Source organism: Drosophila novamexicana, unplaced genomic scaffold (genome assembly GCF_003285875.2).
Source record: "Drosophila novamexicana strain 15010-1031.04,08,12 unplaced genomic scaffold, DnovRS2.1 tig00000137-arrow-arrow-pilon, whole genome shotgun sequence".
Lineage (NCBI taxonomy): Eukaryota > Metazoa > Arthropoda > Insecta > Diptera > Drosophilidae > Drosophila > Drosophila novamexicana.
Window position 1 is genome coordinate 836663 of NW_020824777.1, and position 18309 is coordinate 854971.

The following is an 18309-nucleotide window of genomic DNA, read 5'->3' on the forward strand; positions in this document are numbered from 1 at the left end:
GCTGCCAATTTAACTCAAATAAAAATAACTGTGTACATTTGAATTAGCTCGGAGATTCAAAATACTTTTGTAATGTTCAATTTAATTGTTTATTTTGGTATAATTATATTTATAATAATGTTAATTTAATTTGTTCGCTTATTTTGTTCGTTTTTCAGCTCGCATACACAACATAACGCCCGATTCCTTACAGGTAAGGAGCAGACTGTTCTTCAATCCAAGCGGTGTGGTGCCTGACACTTGTATACACGCCGGGAAAGCCTTCCCTAGCACAGCCCACGCCCCAGGACACAATGCCCACTAATATGCCATCCACAGTCAATGGACCACCGGAATCACCCTGACAGGCATCTTTGCCGCCCTCGTCAACGCCAGCGCACAACATTTCATCGGTGATAGTGTAATCCTTGGTCAGATACTGGGCGCCACAGGTGTTGGTGTCCATAATTTCAACTTCAACCGCTCGCAACATGGCTGGCAGTGCTTCATCCTCCTCGGTGCGCTTGCCCCAGCCGCTGACAATAGCGTGAGTGCCCGGCGCGGGCGAGTCTACAGCCAAAGCAATCGGCTGCACTAGACTGGAGTAAGCCAGTGGTTCGGTGGTTATTATCATGCCCACATCATTCACATGAGTCTTCTTATTGTAGCCACTGTGATAAATCAGCTTGGTGACCTTCACGCCCTGCTCATCCAGATCGGCTATGGAATTCTTTCCGGCCACAATGCGTATGTACGAGGCGAAGCGTCCCTTAATACAATGGGCAGCGGTCAATACCACACGTGGTGCATAGATGCTGCCACCGCAAATGTGCAGCAGCATGTACGTTTCCAGACGCACCGACACCTGATACGGATAGTTCACAATATCCGTCTCGATGCCGCCCACAATGTGGGTGCTAATGGAGGCGCCACTGTTCAAGGCCGCTAGCGAAAGCAGGCCCAAAACGATTAATCCAAAACACGACGACATTAAGCAAATTCAAAGACTCTAATGTTAATTCATGGATGGCCCACGGCTTTATATATGGGCTGTGCCGTGCTTATCGCTGCTTACCCGAAATCGCACGAAATCCACGAATACCCACGGATTTCAATTAGGGAATTCTACGATATTATAAAGTTTATTTGACCAACTGTTTTATATCCATTATAAACATGGCGGTCGGTGGTCTTCTAAAGAGAAATTCTAACCCATAATTAAACCATAGCCCCATAAGCTCTACGATAAGTCTTTTACGATATAGCAAAAAAAAAGAAACAAAAGAAAACACAAATCAAACAAACAAGTTCACATAATTGACATTATTTCGCATAAGTAGTACTATACCCCTCAAAAAATTATCACTAAATTACGTTGAGTCATTTTCATTTTATTTGCAATGAACTTTGCTACTTCACTGAGATGTCTGCGATTTATGTAATCTTATTCCTTATACCCTTTAACTCGTCTATAGATTAAAATCGTCGTCGCCTGGTTGTCCAGCGCCGAGATTTATAATCGGGCCCAAGTACCCAAGCACCAAAAAAAAAAAATTGCTTCCATGATAAGCGCTTATAGCTAAGATTTTTATGTTTCCCATATAATTTTTATGTTTCGATATAAACAAATATTGGACTGCTACTATATCGTGTCAATAAGTTTATTTAAAGATTACGCTGACATGTACTTACTCATAAATATGATTGATGAATCAGACCAAAAAGTAGTCGTTGGTGCTTACCCACTAGATCATATAAGTACACGCTTAGTGCTAAAGTGACACCTTCTTGGAATGAATTCAATTATCGCTGCCAGTACACTTCTAAAAAGTTTGGAGTATATAAGGCATTGTTTCAAATATAATTTACTGTTATATTTAAAAATATAGATATGCTTTTTTATCCATACCATGTTTTTTTTTTTTTGTTTGAAACCTCATTTACTTAAATTGAAGTTTTCATTGTACATTAGTTTATCTTCATCTTCCAAATTTTCTTTAACATAAATTAGTTTTTAAATATGTTACTGTTATTTTCCCACTTCGATTATTTGTTATCGACGTTAATCGCTAAGTGTGACCGTTAGATTTCATAGCGATCAGCCTTCGAAATTTGGCAAAATTAGCTGGTCGTATCACAACCACAGACCATCGATAAGACCACACCTTCATGACATTCCAGATAGATTTATGACCCTTCTATTATTGCTTTCATTTTGGCTGATTAAGGTATTAATCTAATGATAAGCCTTCTATAAAAGCACACAGCACTCAAAAATTCGCTTTAGTTCTTAGAAGTTATGTTTCGCATCTTGATCGGTTTGTGCCTTTTCGGATTATCGCTGGCTGGCACCGTTTTTCAGAGCGGTGTGCCAATGCCCGATGGTCGCATTGTGGGTGGTCAGGATGCGGACATACGTAGCTATCCGCATCAAATATCCATGAGGTACAGGGGAAATCATAGATGCGGAGGCTCAATAATTGCCAGCAACATCATCGTTTCCGCTGCTCATTGTGTGAATACGCTGTCAGGTGTGGCTGATCTCACGATCATAGCTGGTACCACCCAAACAATCTGGCCAGAAGGCCAGGAGTTGGCTGTACGCGAAATTATCATACACGAGAAGTACAAGTCCCTGTATCAGGACTACGACACCGCCGTTCTAGTGTTGGATGGTGATTTCGAGTTCAATGAAGCTGTGCAGCCCATCGAACTGGCCAAGGAGCGTCCGGAGCATGGCACACCCGTCATTGTAACCGGCTGGGGCACGACCAGCGAAGGCGGTGTTATATCCAACATACTGCAGCAAGTGGAAGTCAATTTGGTTGAGAACGCTCAATGCAAGAGCTCGTATTCCATTATGCTAACCGGTCGCATGCTGTGCGCCGGCGTTGATGGCGGCGGCAAGGATGCCTGTCAGGGCGACTCGGGTGGTCCGCTGATCTACAACAATGAGCTGTTGGGCATTGTTTCGTGGGGCACAGGATGCGCGCGTGCCAAATATCCTGGCGTTTATGCTGCCGTTCCCGAATTGCGGGAATGGATACTGGCTACTCGTAATTCCAAGGCCAATGTGGGTAGTATTGAATTTCTATAAATGCTCAACTCTGGCATAATCTAAGAACTTGTAAACATAATAAACTAACTGCGGTCTAATCTTTGATTGTGGGCTTTACCAGTATTAACTGATAACAGGTATTAAAGACGATTAAATAATGCAGGTTGTGATCTACACGCTTAAAAAGCCGTTGCGATGTATCGTAAGTTTAAGAACTATCGCAAAAACTGCTTGTTCAATCAAACGCCAAATGTTTCTTCGTCAAGCATGTCTATAGCAGTCAGCTTTCGAGAGTGCACAAGCAACGACCATTAACATTACCCAAAGAGAGTGGAAATCAATATTTTTCACTGTCTTTGTTTTGATTTAGATTTAAGTGGCAATTTCTTTTTGCTTCCAACTGTCCGCGAATAGACGATAGATGTAGATAAGATAACTTAAGACGCCTCTTCTCAATGCGCTCAGCTTATTTGGGCAACTTTTCTAATTAAAAGAAATGTTCACCTGCTCTCAGTTCGCTCCTCGGCGAAACCAAATTGTATCCAGTAGGTACTAAATAGTTTGTTTTATTATTAAATGGGCGGTAAATTGGTAATGGAAAGCCACATAATTAGCGTGTTTAACAACTTTTGATAGCGGCTATCAGCGCACATTTATAGCGCTCCGGCGGCCTCCAGAGTTTCATCGATCCACGTTTTAAGGCTAGGAACGTACGTATAAACTGTGGGATAGCCAGGGCGGCCACAGCCACGACCCCAGGAGACAAGACCCACTAGCTGTTCGTCTATGATCAATGGACCGCCCGTGTCTCCTTGACAGGCGTCGCGACCACCTTGGGCCACATCACCAGCGCAGATCATGCGTTCGGTAACCTCACCAGCACCATAGATACTATTACACTGTTCCGAGCTAACGATGGGCACATGCACCTGTTCCAGATAATAACTAGAGGGACCCCATTCCTCACGATAGCCCCAGCCAACCACAGTGGCATTCCGTCCAGTGGCAGGGCGTTCCGGACGCAATCCAATTTTGCGTATGCCATAGTAGTTAAGATCAAAGGGTGTATCCAGCACGAGCACGCCAATGTCATAGTCTGCAGTGATGGTGGTGAAATTTGGATGGTAACTCCAGCTGGTGACGGGGTAAACCAATCCATCGCTGCCATTGCGGGTATTGGCGCCAGCAAGCACCAACAGCTTGGTACCCTCGGCCAGATCATTCAGACACTGAGCCGCGGTCAGAACCGCACGTTCCGAGTAGATGACACCCGCACATTCGTGCAGGTAAGCGGATTCGTTGTTGCGCCGAAAGCGCAGCGAAACGCAATACGGATGGCGGGCTATGTCCACCTTGGAGCCATTGATGATGCGCGCCTCGGGACGCACCTCAGAGCCCCAAGCAACAACAGCTGCCAGCGCGAAGAGCAGCATCAGGCTGAACCGTAAAATATCCATGTTTCTTCTCGTCGTTGGCATCTGCTCGAGCGATCGGCACATATCGAACTAATTACATTTTATAGGCGTGTAGTTTTAGCCGTTTGCATTTTTCCAATGGTATTCGGCCAGATTAGCTTAATAGCCGCTGTTAGAGATAGGCCCGTGTACAGGGTCCGTCCTGATAACGAAGCTCCAATGGCAACTGCAAGTGAATGGAACTGCCAATATCTGATATGCTACGTTTTAAGACTGTTTACGCTCATCGTTACGTTTATTTTTGTTTAAGCTTTTAACCGATTTTGGATTATCTCGTGCTACGTACTCATAGGTTCACGAAGCTTTACTAAATTGGCGCAGTCGTTGGAAAAGTTCGCATATGTCACACATTTCGGATTTTATACCAAATATTTTGTATATAGGAAAGACTCCCCTTTCAAGAACTGCATTCTCTGGCAATTTGACAATATCTTTAACTAATCGGAATTATTTTATTTAATTGTTTTTGGATACGATTTATATCCAGCTAGTTTCTTCCTTTTCTTTATTCCGTTTCTTCCGTATTATTCAAAATTCCCCAACTATCCCGAAATATGTTGTCTTATTAACGAACATTTTTTATTTAATTAGATTAATTCTACCTACTCTAGTTTATTTGGAATTAATCAAGATTTATTTATATTTCATCATATTTAATTTGATTTTCTCTGATTAATTACGAAACAATTTGTTACATTCCGTTTTTACTATTTAAAGTGAAATACTTAGATTAAATCCAAGCTATTCCGTCAAGTTTAAATAAAATTAAGCTTTTTGAAAAGAACTTGGAATAACGGCCGCAACAAATTTTAATCGATTTTCAAAAAATATATCGATCTACCCGTGCTTCGCTGGCATTGCTCAATTTTTATTGCATACTTTTGGCAATCGGCTTAAACAATGCCAAAAGAAACATACCTAGTGAGTTATTCAATTGGGGTTTTTCAAGGTTTGGTAATCTCATAAGCAGCACCCGTAATCTAGATAAGGGCAATCAAAGCCTTACACCAAAAAGTAACCCTATTGGAGTAATATTGCCCTAATCTTAGCTGATTAAATGGAAAATGATAAGTCATCAAACACGGCCAGTTGGGCGACATTTACAAGTTTATTCAGGCATGTGACACAATTGGATGCTTGAATTCCTAGGATTTTTTTTTAGCTAGATCGAGTTCAAGGCAACTTGGACGCGATCCAATCGAGATAATAAAAGACCTTGGCATAGACGCCCGGATGTGTGGGCAAGGCGCATGAGTTGCCCCATGAGACAATGCCATGCAGCTTGTTGCCAATGATCAGCGGACCACCAGAATCGCCCTGGCAGGCATCCTTGCCACCATCGCCGCGCACACCCGCGCACAGCATGCCCGCCGTAATGCGGTTGCCACCATAATCCTCATCGCAGAGCTCATTGCTGACAATGGGCACATCGACAGCGCGCAATTGATCGGATGCAGTGCCGCCGGCACTGGTGGTGCCCCAGCCAGTAATGGTGCTAATGGCACCTGGTGTCGCGTCCGTACTGGCCAGCTCAATGGCCTGGATTGTAAAGTTGTTCAACGGCAGCGGCGAACTCAGGCGTAGCAACGCAATATCATTATCATAGTTAGCCGGGTTGTACTTTTCGTGCATGATGATCTCGGAGACGGAGACAATGATGCCGTCGCTGCCATTGCGGCGACTGGTGCCAGCGACCACCTTATACTGACTTGGGACCGTGGCAATAATGCAGTGCGCCGCCGTTGCAATGATATCCTCGGCAATTATGGAGCCGCCGCAGATATGCGAAAAGGGATTCTTTGGTGCGGTAATTGCCTTGCGACGCAGCGAAATCTGATGCGGATAGAGGGCAATGTGCGTCTCATAGCCGCCCACAATGCGTCCATTGGGCGAACTCAAATCGATATCCTGCAGCGGATGTGCCCAGGCACAGACCCAAAGGCCAAGGCAAAGGCCAAGCAGCAGCGCGTGCACCATGTTGAAAAACAGCTGAAAGACTGACCAGACCAGACCCAAAGAGCCCAGCTACGAGCAATAGGGTAAAGCCACTTATCAACGCCGGTCATCGAAGATTAGATCATTTAACTGGCTGCCATATAAACTTTACTGGATACATATAACATGGGCGATAAAGCTAAATACTACTTTTACGGCCATCGCGCAATCATTTGGTAATCAGGCATGTGCCGCGCGCTGCTCGGCAATCCATTCCTGGAAAAAAGGCACGGCGGCATAAACACCCGGATACTGGGCACGTGCACAGCCCTCGCCAAAGGACACAATGCCGACAACCTTGTTGTCCACGACCAGCGGCCCGCCATTGTCACCCTGACAGGCATCCTTGCCACCGCCAGACGCTGCGGCGCAAAGCATGCCCTCGGTAATGGGGCGCCAATTGTAGGCAGCCTTGCAGACGTCTCTGTCCACCAGTGGCACCTGCACCTGCCGTAGCTGCGTGGAGCCGAAACCATCCTCTGTGGTCATGCCCCAGCCTGAGACGGTGGCCAATGTGCCCACGGCCGGCAGCTCCGGGGCGACCTGAATGATCGCAATTTTGCGTTGGCTGTCCAGGGGAAAGGGCGGCGTGACAAAGATCAGCGCAATATCATTATCCGTTATGGAGGCATTGTACAGCTCATTTGGCACTAGCTTCTCCACGCGGGAGACGACACCACCATCCATGCCAGCACGCAGCTCAGTGCCGGCCACCACCAGGAAATTCTCCTCCTGTCGATTGTACACACAATGTGCCGCGGTCAGGACGGTGCGCTCGTCCAGTAGAGCGCCACCACAGGAGTGGGCATAGGCGCTCCGAGCGCTATTTCTTCGGCGCACTGATACCTGATACGGCAGATAATAGGCAGAGATGACCTCGCCTCCAACGATGCGTCCGTCCGGCGCCAGATGCGAGCTGTCGCGGCAGCTGCAGCTGCCGGTCAGCAGCAGCCCCACGACGACGACGACTGCGAGCAAAGCGTTGTCCATTTCAATGTTTCAGCAAAGACTAACTGGACACTAGGTCCGACTCGGACAGCGGTAGGTATCAGCAGCGTTATTTAGCCCGACAATAAACCGATTTATTAATTGCCCGATAAGGCGCTCGATAATGCGCAGGGAAAGTTCGTGAAATCGGGTTAAGCATTAATGTAATATTACTCATGGCCAAGATTAGTTGTTACCAAAAAAAACAAAGAAAATAATAAAAATATTTGTTATCATATTGCTTCAGTCGCGTACAACCGACTGCGCAATACTCTATTACAGTCCAATAACATCTAAAAACCCGCCGAGCTTATTAAGAGATATTGGGCATAGGCAAAATATGAATCGCTCCTAAGTAGAACTCATCAGATATAGAACTGCAGCAGCTACTGTTGTAGAAGATATAGAATAGTCGACATTTCGAAGTTTTGTTGGTATTTAAGAGTATTACAAAAGATGTTCCTGATATCTCTAATTGATTGACGACGCTATCGATATTTCCGATTCATGGTCAAATTCTTTTTGAATCGATTTTAACAGAAGATCACCAATAGAATTTATACTAAGTTTTTGTCATACAAGTTCAAGAACTGTAGACAATACAGCTAAACCCGACTTAAATATAAAACTTTACAATATATAGATTTTCCCAATTCGTTCTAAAATTTTTTTTGAATAGATCTCGAAAAACGTCTTTCTAAGCTTTTGTTATTTAAGCTCGAACAAGTTATTGATCCTCGCTATTTAAGATGGTGGGCGTGGCCCAAAAATATTGGGTTCAGTTTTCAAGAAGATTTTTTAACATTTTTTTAGAAGGCGCCAACTCGGGTATAGCCTTAAGCTAATATACTCCCTTTGTAAACAGAGTAAAAAGGAGACTGGGACAAATCAAGAAACACTGAAGTCGCCGCCAGTGCTCAACTGAAGATACCCTATCCTAAAAAATTCAAAAGTGTGCGCAACTCCTAAAACATCTGAGAACGAAGAACGACTACCAATGGATCAAATAGTGGACAAACCTATATCTCCTTGGGTTTGACAATAAAACTTCTTCAAATGACAAAACATGAATCTAAATGGATTATCAGTAAAATAAAATGGGTAAAAAATGTATATAGAAGCAAAAGCTGATAGACTCAATTAAAACATTGGAAGATAACCTACCCGAAGAGCATATTTTCCACTCTGATTTCGGTTTCATAAAGCTTGCAACTGGAGCTTTTAAAGCTCGTTCCTATAAACATACCGCACTGAGCTTTATACCTTACATAATAAAATACTCTCAAGAAAGGTTCGGTTCTTCAATCCAATCGATCTATCATTATTTCGTTATCAATTTCATTATTTTATTCAAAGCGATTTGTATTTACAAAGTTTTGGCGTTTTCCTCGATCCAACTGCGTAAAGCTGCCACATCGGCGTAGACACCAGGCAGCAGCTTGCCGGCGCAGCCGTAGCCCCAGGACACAATGCCCACCAGCTGATTGTTGGCCACCAGAGGTCCGCCGGAGTCACCCTGGCAGGCATCCTTATCCTTCTCATAGCCACAGACCATGGTGTCCAAAACAATGTCCCCGTATTTGTACTCATCGGAGGCGCACGTTTTCCAATCCACAATGTAGACAACGACAGCCTGAAGGGTCTTTGGCAGGGACATGCACCAGAAGTAGCACTTGGTGCCCCAGCCCGTGACCACAGCCGGTGTGCCTGTTGGCGGTGTTACCTCAGCCAATGGTATATAACGAATAGAGTCCGATTCGGCCACACTCTCCGCCAGCTTGAGCAGGCCCACATCGTTAGCCAGTGTCTGGCTGTTGTACTGATCGTTGTAGACCAAACTTTCGACGGTGACGAGCAAGCCCCCTTCGTTGTACCGGGTTGAGCCCAAACGCACTCGTATGCTGGACACCTTGATGCCCTGCAGGCAGTGAGCGGCAGTAACCACCATATTGTGGCTAATCAAGCTGCCACCACAGAAGTGGGAGCCACTTTTCTTCTGCAGCGAAACCTGATAGGGATGCGCCTCAATGGTCGTGTCCTCGCCACCCACAATGCGGCCCTCACGCTCAAAGGGATTGGGAGCTGGACTTATAGTGCCCGCCACTGTGGTGCCAACCACCAGGCAGAGCAACAATGCTTCAAGACCCTGCATGTTGTCCAGAAACTAATAGCTGCTAGCCCCAAAGGCCTTTATTTATATTAGTTAGTTTCCGAGTCTTTTACCATGATTGATGGACTTTAGCTAAACTTCTTACAGCAAGTGCTTAACATTTTGACACTATCAGAAATTTGTGCATTTTATACCCTGTATTTATTAGAGATAAAAAGGTATACAAAAAATTCTTGCGACGTCCTGCAAAACTGGTCATCAAGCGAGTACGGTATATTTTCATGAAAATATCTTCGGTTAATATGTTCTATGGATTTGTGATTAACTTTTTGAGTAACTGAGAACCTTGTACAGGGTATTCTCGCAGTCAGCCAACCACTATTGGTTGGTCTAATACCTTAACTCCCGTTATAAGCATGCATAATATAGCCTTCTGCAGTGACTTTTAAGAGCCCAACCCGAATCAATGGGCTTGCAAAACGTACCCATTTCTGACCATGGCTAACTGCCTTGTTCGGTTTGTTATCTGTCAAAGACACCATTCGAAATGTGGAATTCGTTACTTTGGCGGTTTTGTTTTTGTCTTGTGCAAATCTGCGCAGTGACTACTCATAAGACCCAATAAGCTTTTTATGCCTTTATTGTCATATCTGGCACTATCTTCTATAGTCTATTGAGCACTAATATGGTAAAATATCGGGGTTTTCGCTGTTCTTAAGAAACACACCCGTCTGTCTGACTCTTGCCTTGAATTTTTTGTTAGTAATCAAGTGTGTAATGCGTTTCCAATGTATTTTGACATAGATATCTTTGATATCATTTGCTTGACTTGCGCTGATTTTGGTTAATTAACCTACTCTTGAAATTTGCTTTCTTTTGTGTAGAATTTCGTATTATCATAAATTATATGCGCAGAACGTGGTATTGTCTAGCGCTTCATCGTTGATATGCGTATTTTTTTCAAGAATTTTAATTAAAAACAAACTTATCAACCGCAATAAATTTTATTATAAATAAATTCAGAAGGTACGAAAAAAACAAGCCGAGGGAACCCTCTACTTTTTTTTTATATTTCAACCAAACCATTTATAGAAAAATTTATTAATGATTTAATTTTCGGTAAAAAGAAATTGGAATTATGAGGTCAAGGAGGTTCAAACTCAGGTTGTAGTATGGAGAAAGAATTGATCGTATTATTCCGTTATTCCGTTCTCATGAAGATCCTCCTCATTTTCATTGGCAAGATGTGACAAGGAGCCGCACTACAACTTAAGTCTGTCAAATTACGACAACTGTTCTACCCAAAGCCCATCTATCATATCAGACACTTGAGCTGTGGTCAATTAATCTTGATGTGGCGAAGTTAACGGCCCACGACCAACGCAGGATGTAGCACATGCTCCGTATCAGCTGTCGCATAGCTATCATTTAAAATTGTTAGTGATTTCAACTAGTCATCTAGTCGCAAACTTTGTTATTTCAGGCGTGTGTCCCACTCCATGCCGATTAGATAATAGTGCACGTAATGGTGGACATCAGCTCATCGTATCTGGGTGGCTGAAGCGTTTTCGCAAGCCTCCACTTGAGACAGCTAAGAATCATAACTAGATAATGACTAGACAAACTGATGGCCCTTTAGCCAGCTCTCCAGATAAAAAATCATTCATAACTATTTGTAATTTAGCTGATATTCCCTGACGATAAGCGACGCACGTCATTGTCCCGACAAGTGACCCGGAAGCAAAATTCAGCAAAATGGGGAGGAATTTTTTTTCTGTTGCTAAGATTTTTATTGAAGATATTATAAAATCGTATGACCGATCTATTTAGATCGAGTTGGCAGCGCTGACCACCCAGGAGCGGAGCACAGACACATCGGCGTAGACACCGGGATAGTTGCTGTAAGCACAGCCATAGCCCCAGGAGACGACACCAACGAGCACACCACCGGACACCAGTGGGCCACCAGAGTCACCCTGGCAGGAATCCTTGCCGCTGGCGGATGCGCAGATCATGGTGCTTCTGATTTGACTGCCGTAACCGTAGCTGGAGGAGGCGCACTTGGACTGGCTGACAATATTCAAGTTCACATACTGCAACTGACTGGGAATTGAGCTGGAGCCCGAGGACAGAGTACCCCAGCCAGAGACGGCAGCGGAAGCACCATTGGCAGGATTATAAGTAGCCAGACCAATAGCCTTAATGGTGGAGCTGAAGGAGAGTGAAGCGCTCAGGCGGATGACAGCAATATCGTTGACCATGGTGTTGGCGTTGTAACCCTCATGGTTTCTGAAGGCGGCGACCTGGACCAGAGTGCCGCCAGAGTTCCAGTAGGTGGAACCAGCGCGCACCTTCAAGCTGGAGGCGGACACGGATTGCAGGCAATGAGCAGCCGTCACGATGATCTTCGCAGAGTAGACCGAACCACCGCAGGAGTGGCTGCCACTACGCTGCAGCGATATTTGCCAGGGAAAGCTGCTGATGGTGGTGCCAGTGCCGCCAACGATGCGTCCATCCAGCTGGGGCAGCAGACCCTCGGGAACTGCAGCACCGAAGGCGCAGGCAACGACTGACAACAAAATCACAAACTTGAACATATCAAACGTAATTGGGAAATGCTTGGGTTACAACGCTTCGCGCGGTGTTTTTATAGGGCCCTAGGCGAGCCGTTATCAGTCGTAGACTCAAGAGTTTAGGGGATTACACTCATTGGGAAATGACAAATGAAAGACGTTCAACTTGAATGTACGCAGTTTATTGAGGAATTGTCAAGAGTTTGAGCTTAGAGCTCGTCGGCGGTCTTCTCGATCCAGCTACGGAAGTGGGCGACATCAGCATAGACACCGGGATATTTGACATCAGCGCAGCCATAGCCCCAGGACACAACGCCGACAAGACGACCGCCAGAGACCAATGGGCCGCCGGAGTCACCCTGGCAGGCATCCTTATGCTCGGCATAGGCGCAGATCATTGTGTCCTTGATCTTGCTACCATAGCTGAACTCCTTGGAGGCGCACTCCTCACGATCAACGATCCTCAAGTTCACAGCCAGCAGATGATCGGGAATGGTAGAGCTACCGGACTCGGTGGTGCCCCAGCCAGAGACAACAGCCTCAGCACCATTGCGAGGATTGGATTCAGCAAGACCAATAGCACGAACGTTTGAGCGGAAGCTGACCGAAGAAGACATGCGAATAACGGCCACATCGTTGATCATGGTTTTGGAGTTGTAGCCCTCATGATTTCTGAAAGAACGCACCGAGTGCACGCTGCCACCGGAACGCCAGTAGGTGGTACCCACACGCACCTTCAGCTCTCCAGCTGTGATCGACTGCAAGCAGTGGGCCGCGGTGACCACAATATCACCAGAGTAGATGGAACCACCGCAGAAATGAGCTCCATTGCGCTGTAGCGACACCTGATAGGGATGATCATCGATGCTGGTCTCGTAGCCACCAACAATGCGGCCATCCAACTGGGGCAGGAGGCCCTCCGGCACTGTGCCGGCCAAGACACAAGCGGCCAGGGAAAGAAGTACCACAAATTTCAACATGTTGCTGCGTTATAATCCAACTACCTGCAGACACAGCCGTTTTATAGTACAACTCCCACTGAATTTTAGGTACTTGTAATATTCCAGTCCAACTTAGATATCTCACAGAGATGGTGTGATCAGCCAAATCTTGACGTTCACCACTTAACAGCTTAATGGGAATTTTTTTGCTCGATTTTTTTTTCCTATTCGCGTAAAATTAATCAAATAGTTAAGATAAGTTACGCTTTTTGCAGATAGCAAACACCTCGTATAGCTATAAAAGCGCGAGCATATTATCATAACTACATTATAAGAGCAATATGTTCAAGTTCGTGATTTTGTTGTCGGTTGTTGCCTGCGCCTTCGGTGCTGCGATCCCTGAGGGTCTCCTGCCCCAGCTGGATGGTCGCATTGTTGGCGGCACTGCCACCACCATCGGCAGCTTCCCCTGGCAGATCTCCCTGCAGCGTAATGGCGGCCACTCCTGCGGTGGTTCCATCTACAACTCCAAGATCATTGTGACTGCTGCTCACTGCCTGCAGTCCGTGTCCGCCTCCAGCCTGCAGATTCGCGCCGGCTCCAGCTACTGGAACTCCGGTGGCGTTGTCGTCAAGGTTGCCTCCTTCAGGAACCACGAGGGATACAATGCCAACACCATGGTCAACGACATTGCCATCATCAAGCTGTCGTCTGCCCTGTCCTTCACCTCCAACATCAAGTCTATCGGTCTGGCCAGCTCTGCTCCCGCTAACGGCGCTTCTGCCTCCGTCTCTGGCTGGGGTACTCAGTCTTCCGGCTCCAGCTCCATCCCCACCCAGCTGCAGTACGTCAACGTGAACATTGTCAGCCAGTCCGTGTGCGGTTCCTCCTCTTACGGCTATGGTAGCGAGATCAAGAGCACCATGATCTGCGCCGCCGCCAGCGGCAAGGATGCCTGCCAGGGTGACTCTGGTGGCCCATTGGTGTCCGGTGGTGTGCTCGTTGGTGTCGTCTCTTGGGGCTATGGCTGTGCTTACAGCAACTACCCAGGTGTCTACGCCGATGTTGCTGTCCTCCGCAACTGGGTGATCAACAACTCCAACTCAATCTAAGAACATTGCAAAATAAATCATGAGTTAAAAATTATTCTCTTTGTTTGCCTCTTCAAATTTCTTTGTTTATCGTGGATACAGCTGTTAATCCTGCCTGATATTCAGTTAGGTTTCTTAGATGATAAAAAGTGTGAGGTATACAAAAATTCTATCTCTTTCATTGTTTTAAGCATCCTGCTTCCGAAACTCTTCTTAAAATTAAAGAAGAAATGTGAATTTATTAATCTTTGGAGCATTAAAGAAATAAGCCGCAGCTCTTCTCATATTTTGTAAGGCGGACCTAAGTGTAGGTTATATATTCGAAACCATTTAAGTATTCTAAAATGTTTGATAGCTGGATATACCCACCCTCAAGCCTTGTTTAATATTTAAGCGAACACCGGGACTAGAAAAAAACCATGCATTAATTGCAAAAACCGTCATATAGGCTTCAAGCAAGCGAACAGGTATATGCCCGGAATACCAATTTTGTATTTAATAAAAAGCTAAAGAACCATATTATTTGAAAAGTTGTTTTGGTTGTACACGAAGTTTTACTTGGATAGCTAAATATCGGCAAGTTAGTTAGTTTTAGACATTGATTCGTCGATTGTTTCAGTACTTAAAATATGAAAGATTAGTTAATTTTAATGTATATACAAAAAATTTAGAATAATTGTTAACTGATAAATAAAAATATGTTTATATAATAAAATGTATTTATAACTAGCGGGTATTGCCCGGCCTTGCACGTAGAACGTTTTGTGCTAATAATTAAAATTTTAAATATGTTTTAAATGCATTAAAAAAAGAATCAATGGTTTCCGCTCATGTTAGTCTTGTGGTGAGAATATTAAAGCTGAAGAATAAACTTTCATTTAATAAACCTTTGACCCGCATTTGCTACCCAAGAACGTATCAACGCGTATTCATTAAGTTCTTATGTAGAACTTTAAAAATTATTATGAAACAAATCGAACAAAACGTAAAACTTCCTTGGAAATGAATTTGCCCGCGAAGCGTCACCCACCTAATATTTGACACCCATTTCCACCAAGGTGGGATGGCTTTTTCCAAAACAGCCCCTATATGAATTTGAATAAAGATCTTTGAAATTGAATTTAATGCCGATCGGATGGTAAACCAAAATTTTAGCTACCTAGCTCTTATGTTTGGACTGTGCCTTGATCACCAATCAGTCAGTCAAAACGTCGGTCAGCCAGTCAGCCAGTCAGTCAGTCAGGGCAAACAGTTTTATACATAGAGATCAAATGAAGTGTCCCGCGAATCGCATAAGCCGAGCATTTTTAATGGGGTTGCTGTGTACACACTTTTGATGGGTTACTAATTTGTTCTGCTTATACAGCTCATGTGAGTTATAAAAACCTTTTCTATGCTCCAAAAAGTATGCTTCATAAATTGCGTAACATATTTTTGTAGCTAATAAACAGAACCAAGCATTGGCTAGATTTATATTTGTTAATATAAAAGCAATGTAGATACTTCAATTAAATTAATATAATATTGGCAATTTTTAGTTAATAAATTGTCTTAGTTAAACTTTTAGCTAGATTAAAAGGGAACACACAGATAAGGTTCATGATAAAACATTTTCTATTTTAAGACTTTTAATTAGTGGGGGATTTTGTATTTGCAAATAGTGAACTATTCCAAAGAAATCAAGTTTTCAAGATAAGCAAAACACAATTAACGTAACATCCCTTTATTTTTAGACAGAATATCATATATGCGTTGTTTATCTTAGCCACCCTATAGTGTCTTTATAGTTCCTATGATCCATAGTATTAGTCTGATAGCGTTTATAAATAATATTATAAATTAGTATTATATCTATATATATATATATATATATATATATATATATATATATATATATATATATATAACTATATATATATATATATATATATATATATATATATATATATATATATATATATATATATATATATATATATATAACTATATATACTTTATGTGATCGGAAATTACTTGTCAATATGTAAAGAATTTCATGAAAAGCAATTTTTCGAATAGCCTCTCCAAGCGTATACAAATGATATAATAGATCGAGCACCATTCGTGCCTGTGACATAGAACATTAGATAAGTGCGTTATAAAGTCTATATAAATTTAAAAATGGCGAACATAGAATTATATTTCTATATAGTAGATAGTCAGGTAATGGTTATTGTGATGTTTGGTTCAAACCAAAATAATTCTTAGCACATTTTTAGAATAAGCACTTGCACTATAAATTCGTATCACAGTCGCCAAAATCTTTTCGTCCCATTCTCGAGTGGTTCTTATGTGTTTAGCCGGATGTTATTGTGAAGCACTCAAGAATCTAACGTTCATTGTTCTGATATTCTTATATACTTACTCAGGCCACGCGTGATTCTTAGGATTAGAACTTATTGATAATATAGTACATACTAACGTTAGTATGGAGTGATAGCAATAAGATAGAAGCCGTCCCACCCGGCCTATATAAGCGCGAGCATATTATCACAACCACATTGTACGAGCAATATGTTCAAGTTCGTGATTTTGTTGTCGGTTGTTGCCTGCGCCTTCGGTGCTGCGATCCCTGAGGGTCTCCTGCCCCAGCTGGATGGTCGCATTGTTGGCGGCACTGCCACCACCATCGGCAGCTTCCCCTGGCAGATCTCCCTGCAGCGTAATGGCGGCCACTCCTGCGGTGGTTCCATCTACAACTCCAAGATCATTGTGACTGCTGCTCACTGCCTGCAGTCCGTGTCCGCCTCCAGCCTGCAGATTCGCGCCGGCTCCAGCTACTGGAACTCCGGTGGCGTTGTCGTCAAGGTTGCCTCCTTCAGGAACCACGAGGGATACAATGCCAAAACCATGGTCAACGACATCGCCATCATCAAGCTGTCGTCTGCCCTATCCTTCACCTCCAACATCAAGTCTATCGGTCTGGCCAGCTCTGCTCCCGGTAACGGCGCTTCTGCCTCCGTCTCTGGCTGGGGTACTCAGTCTTCCGGCTCCAGCTCCATCCCCACCCAGCTGCAGTACGTCAACGTGAACATTGTCAGCCAATCCGTGTGCGCCTCGTCCGCCTACAGCTATGGTAGCGAGATCAAGAGCACCATGATCTGCGCCGCCGCCAGCGGCAAGGATGCCTGCCAGGGTGACTCTGGTGGCCCATTGGTGTCCGGTGGTGTGCTCGTTGGTGTCGTCTCCTGGGGCTATGGCTGTGCTTACAGCAACTACCCAGGTGTCTACGCCGATGTTGCTGTCCTCCGCAACTGGGTGATCAACAACTCCAACTCAATCTAAGAACATATTGAAATAAAAACTGATTTTAATAGCTACTTATGTATTTTCCTTTTGGGGAAGAAGCATTTCAGCTGCAAAGCTGATGAGCTATCAACCTGATCTACACTACACATTATCAAGTTTTTTAAAACTTGAGCAAAATATTAAAAAACTGTCTATATCGTTCCGAGTGCTGAATCCAATAACGAAAATACCATCTTCTGTAAAGATTCAAACTTTGTCCCCTTCAAGAGTTGCAGATTTGGTGGAATAATTATAATAAAATTCAATTTCTTTCGAGCGCTGAATCTTCTATGGGTTTTTCTTTTTTTTATCAGTGTCATTTTTATACATTGAACCCATTAAAAATGGGTATAAGGCTATATTGTATTTGTGCGAAAGCCAAATGTATTTAACAGGCAGAAGGAAGCATCTCCGACCCCATATATAAGTATATATATTCTTGATCAGCATAAATAGCCGTGTCGATCTAGCCATGTCCGTCTGTCTGTCCGTCCGTCTGTCCGTCCGTATGTATGAAAGCAAGGATCTCAGAACCTATAAGAGCTTGAGACTTGAAATTGATGTAGGTGCTCCTTGTTCCCGCGCATATCGAGTTTGTTTCCGATAATCGATAACTTACTCCGCGTCCAAGCAATCGATAAAAATCTATATCGATATCCTGTTTTTTGGTCAATTTTGGTAAATAATAAGAGCTAGAGTCACCAAACTGATATATAGCTTCTAAAATAGAATATATATATGCATTTGATATTGGAAGAAGGGGTTCAGGGTAT

General features: G+C 43.8%; 9 protein-coding genes across 9 annotated transcripts; 3 read left to right on the forward strand and 6 right to left on the reverse strand.

The window, feature by feature from the left end:
* Nucleotides 1-109: 109 nt before the first annotated feature.
* LOC115758197 (trypsin alpha-3) lies at nt 110-1154 on the reverse strand. The gene has a single exon (XM_030698742.1). The coding sequence runs from the start codon at nt 968-970 to the stop codon at nt 188-190; it is 783 nt and encodes a 260-aa protein (XP_030554602.1). The 5' UTR covers nt 971-1154; the 3' UTR covers nt 110-187.
* A 1124-nt stretch (nt 1155-2278) lies between these two features.
* On the forward strand, nt 2279-3137 carry LOC115758210 (trypsin alpha). The gene has a single exon (XM_030698760.1). The coding sequence runs from the start codon at nt 2279-2281 to the stop codon at nt 3074-3076; it is 798 nt and encodes a 265-aa protein (XP_030554620.1). The 3' UTR covers nt 3077-3137.
* Nucleotides 3138-3628: 491 nt separating this feature from the next.
* On the reverse strand, nt 3629-4470 carry LOC115758244 (trypsin eta). Its single transcript, XM_030698800.1, has one exon. It carries the CDS (start codon nt 4468-4470, stop codon nt 3691-3693), a length of 780 nt encoding a protein of 259 aa, XP_030554660.1. The 3' UTR covers nt 3629-3690.
* A 1147-nt stretch (nt 4471-5617) lies between these two features.
* On the reverse strand, nt 5618-6489 carry LOC115758203 (trypsin zeta). The gene has a single exon (XM_030698751.1). The coding sequence runs from the start codon at nt 6487-6489 to the stop codon at nt 5686-5688; it is 804 nt and encodes a 267-aa protein (XP_030554611.1). The 3' UTR covers nt 5618-5685.
* A 112-nt stretch (nt 6490-6601) lies between these two features.
* LOC115758181 (trypsin eta) lies at nt 6602-7497 on the reverse strand. Its single transcript, XM_030698722.1, has one exon. It carries the CDS (start codon nt 7495-7497, stop codon nt 6688-6690), a length of 810 nt encoding a protein of 269 aa, XP_030554582.1. The 3' UTR covers nt 6602-6687.
* Nucleotides 7498-8817: 1320 nt separating this feature from the next.
* Nucleotides 8818-9646, reverse strand: LOC115758183 (trypsin theta). Its single transcript, XM_030698723.1, has one exon. The coding sequence runs from the start codon at nt 9644-9646 to the stop codon at nt 8861-8863; it is 786 nt and encodes a 261-aa protein (XP_030554583.1). The 3' UTR covers nt 8818-8860.
* A 1724-nt stretch (nt 9647-11370) lies between these two features.
* On the reverse strand, nt 11371-13172 carry LOC115758184 (transmembrane protease serine 9-like). Its single transcript, XM_030698724.1, has 2 exons — nt 12390-13172; nt 11371-12222 (listed from the first exon to the last, which is right to left on the reverse strand). Exons 1-2 carry the CDS (start codon nt 13155-13157, stop codon nt 11431-11433), a joined length of 1560 nt encoding a protein of 519 aa, XP_030554584.1. The 5' UTR covers nt 13158-13172; the 3' UTR covers nt 11371-11430.
* Nucleotides 13173-13459: 287 nt separating this feature from the next.
* LOC115758279 (trypsin beta) lies at nt 13460-17571 on the forward strand. The gene is made up of 2 exons (XM_030698841.1): nt 13460-14234; nt 17538-17571. The coding sequence occupies exon 1, from the start codon at nt 13460-13462 to the stop codon at nt 14228-14230; it is 771 nt and encodes a 256-aa protein (XP_030554701.1). The 3' UTR covers nt 14231-14234; nt 17538-17571.
* On the forward strand, nt 16740-17568 carry LOC115758277 (trypsin beta-like). The gene has a single exon (XM_030698840.1). The coding sequence runs from the start codon at nt 16763-16765 to the stop codon at nt 17531-17533; it is 771 nt and encodes a 256-aa protein (XP_030554700.1). The 5' UTR covers nt 16740-16762; the 3' UTR covers nt 17534-17568.
* Nucleotides 17572-18309: the final 738 nt, after the last annotated feature.